The following is a 5,929-nucleotide window of genomic DNA, read 5'->3' on the forward strand; positions in this document are numbered from 1 at the left end:
TTACTCTCTGTAAAAGAGTGAAAATTCACTCGTTTATAGTGAAAAATCATTTCAGGCAATATTCACTCCAAACAACGAGTGAAATTTTTACTCGTTTGCAATAACCGTTTACATCATTTCAATATAAACGCGCTTTTTAGAGTGAAAAGGTTTCGAGTGACATTTTTACCAGTTCACAATAAACGCGGTTACATCATACAATTTTAACCACTCTTAAATAGTGTAAACTCGCTCTTTAGAGCACAAGTGTGTCTTATTTTAATTGTGGTATCAACATTTTATCTAGTCTTGTATTTTACTACCAACTCTTAATTAGGCCTACTATAAATATTTATCAAATAATAGATATAAAATACAATTAATTAGAAATTTTTTTCTCGATAAAATAGTACGAATTTGCTTTGCCTTAAATAACGTTTTCATTTTTTAGAAAATAATTAATAGTTAAAATGATCTTTTTTCTTTTTTTTTGTCCTAATATACCTTTGTGTGCAATGTCCGTACATAAACCCCTAAATCATCAAGTATTTTACGTAAAACCTTCTTCTTATCAGTTTCATTAAGAGATGTGACATTTATGTTTACTTCTTCCGGATAAGTTGTTGTTTCATACTGAAAAATGAATAGAACATAATTATGTTATGGTGTTTCTTTTTCAACAACCGAAATGAATTGTGATAATAAATATTTGCATGGGGAGATTATTTTTATAGTCGACATAGATCGACTGTTTTATTAGGAAAGAAATAGAAACAGTCATCCAGAAATGTGTATTTTGTATAAGAACATTTATTTGTTTTCATTTTATAACACACTGTACTGTGTGTTATACAAATACTGTGATGCTTCTGTTTTGAATGTGTGGGCTATTTGAAAAGGCCAGGCTATTATTTCGACCGTAAAGTAAAACAGTTAATTATAATTTGGTTATAATAATTGTGAATAATAGTCATGTGTTTCACTTTTTTTAAACAAAAAACTGAACTTTCAAAACCTTTTGATTTGTATAATTATTCATAATGCGATTTTTACAGTTATACCGTGAGCTACAGATAAAACTTCCATCTCCCATAAGCTTCCTTCATGTCGAATAGTAAGTTCCAACCAAACAGTTCTCCATCCTCAACGACAGGGTCTGATATGATATGGAATAGTAAACCATCCGACCGTAACCCACTACTCCTCTGAAAATTGCACTGAACACTGCACACGAGTCATTTTGTACACTGAACCACCAGTTTTAAATCCTTATCCGAGAACATGTGTTCAACCACCAGAAATTTGGTCGAGGAAAGACCAATTTTATGGCAAATGGCAATAAAAAATAACAAGGCCATATACATGGCAGCAGTCGCGTGCGCAAATTTGTTATTGTTTACTGACCGACCAACCGACCGAAATTGCTGAAAATGTTAAAAATTGTTGTTGTTTTTTGAAAACATCTATATTTGCCTCCAAGTATTATTTTTCCAGTGTCAAAAGAACTAAAATATATTAACATGAGTTAGTATTTATCGACCGACCGACCAACCGTCCGAAATTGATGAAAATGTTTAAAAAAATGTTGAACAATTTTTAAAAACATTTATCTTTGCCTCCAAGTATTAATATCCACTGTCAAAATAACGAAAAAAATATGAATTTGAGTTAGTGTTTACTGACATTTAGTGTTTACCGACCGACATAGTGAGCTAGTATTATGAATCGCGTTGTTGCACGAGACTAATAATGGATGAATAATGTGTTATAAACTTACCGCTTTTTCCATTTTAGACAATACTTCTTCTATTCTCTCTCTAATGGACGTAGCGCCCAAGTTTTTCAAAATGTGGAAAAACTGAACAAGTCGTCTGTGATGATCCTATACGAGCAAATGTAGTATACAGATTTGTTATCTTATGTTAAGATCAGAAGAATATGGGCAAAGACGCAAACAAAATCAGTGGAAATGGTCTGTTGGTATATACCTAATTTAAGTATAGTACTTGCTTTGTATGTTTAAAAATAAATCGATTCATTAATAACTTCACAAATAAAAACAAATTTATTCTTTTAAAATGAGCCGAAATATCAACATGCGCCCTCTGTGGCAATAATTTGCCAAGTACTTCACTCAGTTTCTGAGTGCTTTCATTTAATATTTTTATATAAATAAAAGCCATGAGCATTGTTGACGTTATCTTCCAAACAAACTTTTATACACAGATATAAAGCAACCAATATACTTTTTTCAAGCATTTTACCAAGTATTACACAGGTATAATAAAGTATTATATTTTGTTGTACTTTTCCAAAAGCTCCTCTTAAATGTGAATGAAGCCTTCTCGTTAGTGGATGGATGCAATTTTTAGTTAGGTGGCTTTTAAAAGAATGTATAGACTGACAAAGCACCACAGCAGGAAGAGAGTTCCACTATAGAAAAACACGTCTCAGTTACGTTTTTCGGATGAAGTTGCTTCATAACTACTAGCCAGGTATGATTATGCAATCATGTCTTAAATGATTTCATCGAGCAATAATATCCTTTACCTTTGTTGTTACGTTCAAATCGACATTTCCACTCGTATCGACATCTATATTTTTTAAATGTAACATTTGATCGTCAATTTGTATCTGTTTTTCCGTATCCTAAAAAGAATAATACTCTTTGTTAGCGTAAAGCAAGAAGTAATATGTAAATTTTTCTCTACGCATTAGGCTAGTTTAAAAAAGATTGCAAAATATTGGTTATTATCAAACAATAATTAGTGGTGATGTTTTTGTTAACATACTTACCATTATCAATAGAAAATGTATTAATATGATTTATACTGCAATTGAAATTTACCGCCTTTACAATTTTTTAAATTTATATATCTCTCTGATATAATTTAATTTAACTTTGTCTATTTATTCCCTGACACAAGCATATTGCTTTCTAGGACATGCCACCATTTTTGGAAATAAATTTTGTTTATGATATGATAATTGGTATACTATTATTTTGATTGGAGGTTGTTAGGTCGCAATTCTGTAAAATTGGTATAACGACACATATCTTGTTTATTTTATTTCATTTATATGTAATTTTTACTTTCTATGGACCAGAGATTCCGAAATAAAAGATTGAATGAATGAATGAATATTATGTATTGGTACAGATGTAGGCATACTGCAGTTCAGTAGTGTGATCATTTTCTTTTATGGATTCTCATGTGAATGTAATAATCTTCTTTATCATGAAGTGTCAGGTTAAATGTCTAATTATACTGCACTATGACGATAATGAACATATATAACATATAACAGAACAAACAATCCTGATGGATGTAAATATAAAACAAGTAAATATGATATACATTTATACTTCGATGAAATAATATTTTCACAAATTAAATCAAATAAACGAAAACATAGTAGGCCTAAAGTATGTACAAAGTTTAGGGCCCTACGATACAACGATATTATTGTTTAGTTTAAACATAATAATGGTCGAAACGAGCGACCATAAATAGATATTGCTAACTTTTCTGACTGTTTTACTTTATCGTTTTGATTTAGCTTTTCGCTTTTTTTTGTATCTCCATTGAGATCCAGCCACTGATACCCACAGCATTGTCATTTTTTCAGTAATTTGCCTTTGGATTTATATACATATATATATATATATAAATCCAGAGCTTTCGGGCAACACTAGCCCTTCATCAGTGCATGTGAGGGAATTTGGATAAAGTAATTTGGTAAAGTTATCCAAGGTACCCTCCAGGATTACAGCAAAATCAGATCAAAATTGATACCAACAGTAGAAAATATATATAAATCCAAAGGCAAATAACTGAAAAAAATGACAATATATATATACATCAGGCATGGAACATTAATTCTAAACCGCCTGGTGATATACTGAAATTTAATTGATTAATTTGAAACGATAAAGATGAGAAAAATCTGTAGGCCTATATATATATTATATAAATAAAAGAGCTGCATAGGCAGACTAGATAGATAGATAGATAGATAGATAATCAAAAGCTAACAAGTTAAAACTGTATAAATGTATTAACACGACATGTTTCGGACATAGCCCGTCATCAACTGAAGAGCTGTTATAAATAAATAATCAATTCTAATATAAATATAAAAAAAAATGCAAACAAAAGTGTTTCTTACCAATTCTGTGGGTATGTCATTAAGTTCTTCTCGTGTTTCGTTGACTATGTTATACAGATGAACTAATTCATTGTGCACCTCTTGTGTTCTCTTTCCAGGAAGTTTTCTCCTGTAGAAATATGGCACTCCTTCAACCAACTGTACTGCAGCTAACCCTAAAACTACAATCAGGCATAAATACTCTGGCTTCAACATTTCATGTATTATTATCCACCGAACAGTACTGTTTGAAGACAATCGCAGATTACGCTTCTCACGTCAAAAAACAATGCTAATCTATTTCTGCTACTTACTCCAGAATCTATAAAATACTGGCTCATCAAAGTGTGCGTATCATTTATAAGATACGATGACGTCACATAGGAAATTAAATTGTTATAAAGACAGTTTGAATACTCAATGTTAAATATATAAATATTAAAAACCTATTTAATGTAAGTATTAAATATTAAAGTATATCCGTTACACCCTCTGATAGCATAACCAGCTTTTTAAATTAAAAATATATGTGAAAACCTTTAGAAATTCGCCCCCAAACGACAGTTAATCTACCGGAAATATCTCTTTTCGTACGTACATATCTGTTGAAAACTCCCAGTCTTTATCAAAAATTATGGCGGCGATCGCATTCCATGATATGAAAGGCACAAACGGTTATGGAAGTGCGCTATAATCACAATGACGTACAGCGATGTGTGTACGTTATCAATTACGTAACGATGAGTGTACGTTATCAATAACGTAACGATGAGTGTACGTTGTCAATAACGTAATGATGAGTGTACGTTATCAATAACGTAACGATGAGTGTACGTTGTCAATAACAATGCGATGAGTGACGTTGTCAATAACGTAGCGATGAGTGTACTTTTTAACGTAATAACGTAACGATGAGTGTACGTTATCAATTGCGTAACGATGAATGCACGTAAGCAATAACTTAACGATGAGTATACGTATGCAATAACATAACGAGATTGTTTGTGGTGTAATTATCTTGAAATGAATGTTCAGTAAATGACCCTTCTACAACAACTAACGTAACGATAAGTGTACGTTATCAATAACGTAACGATGAGTGTACGCTATTAAAAAGGTACGATGGGAGGCCTGGTGTGTACGCACATGTGGGTTAGAAAATCCAAGTGCGTCTTTATTTATCAACAAACTGCGGCGATCGCATCCGAAATAGGTACGAAAGACATGAACTTCAAACAACTTGATAGCATGAGAAACTAAATAAAACAATGGATAATATTATTTAAATCCGTCACGTAGTTTCTAAGACACCCCAGTTGTCCGAACCACGCGGTTACGGAAGTGCGCTATAATCATAACGACGTAAATATATGAGAGTACGTTATTAACGTACCGATGAGATATATTAGGTGAAACAAGCGTTTACTCTATAACATTGCCTATTTAGCATTTGTTAAGTCGTTTGCGCGCAAGACAGATGTATTATGAGCGGATAACGAGAGGTTATGAATAAAACATCTTGAAACCGTTGATCTACATAGAAATGTCAATTTTCATGTAGTTACAATTTCTTTAATACCCCTTTTTTCTCACATAATTAAGACTTTTACTTTGACATTTAGTGGTTTTAGTCGCTTTTGGCTTCAGCACAAAATAAGAGTTTGTTCAACTAAAGAGAATAATATAAAAATATTCTTTGAATTTGTTTGATTGGCTGGTTGGTTCCGAGTAAAAATGTTAACCTACGCTCTCAATGACCATTTTACGCACACCTATATATCCATCAATGATTAAAAAAACC

At 31.8% G+C, this 5,929-nt stretch overlaps 1 protein-coding gene across 1 annotated transcript; it reads right to left on the minus strand.

The window, feature by feature from the left end:
• Positions 1 to 305: 305 nt before the first annotated feature.
• On the minus strand, positions 306 to 4,344 carry LOC144837033 (uncharacterized). Its single transcript, XM_078692015.1, has 4 exons — positions 4,150 to 4,344; positions 2,530 to 2,628; positions 1,757 to 1,861; positions 306 to 612 (listed from the first exon to the last, which is right to left on the minus strand). Exons 1-4 carry the CDS (start codon positions 4,342 to 4,344, stop codon positions 475 to 477), a joined length of 537 nt encoding a protein of 178 aa, XP_078548141.1. The 3' UTR covers positions 306 to 474.
• Positions 4,345 to 5,929: the final 1,585 nt, after the last annotated feature.

This window comes from Antedon bifida, chromosome 3 (assembly GCF_963402885.1).
Source record: "Antedon bifida chromosome 3, ecAntBifi1.1, whole genome shotgun sequence".
Taxonomy (NCBI): domain Eukaryota; kingdom Metazoa; phylum Echinodermata; class Crinoidea; order Comatulida; family Antedonidae; genus Antedon; species Antedon bifida.

What these genes read in the sequence shown, in the direction of transcription:
- LOC144837033 (XM_078692015.1), bottom strand. Translation starts at nt 4,344, where the DNA reads ATGTTGAAGCCAGAGTATTTATGCCTGATTGTAGTTTTAGGGTTAGCT. An exon ending in ATTTGAACGTAACAACAAAG is followed by an intron (nt 1,862 to 2,529) that starts GTAAAGGATATT and finishes TTGCTCGTATAG; the next exon opens with GATCATCACAGACGACTTGT. An exon ending in TGTCTAAAATGGAAAAAGCG is followed by an intron (nt 613 to 1,756) that starts GTAAGTTTATAA and finishes TTCATTTTTCAG; the next exon opens with TATGAAACAACAACTTATCC.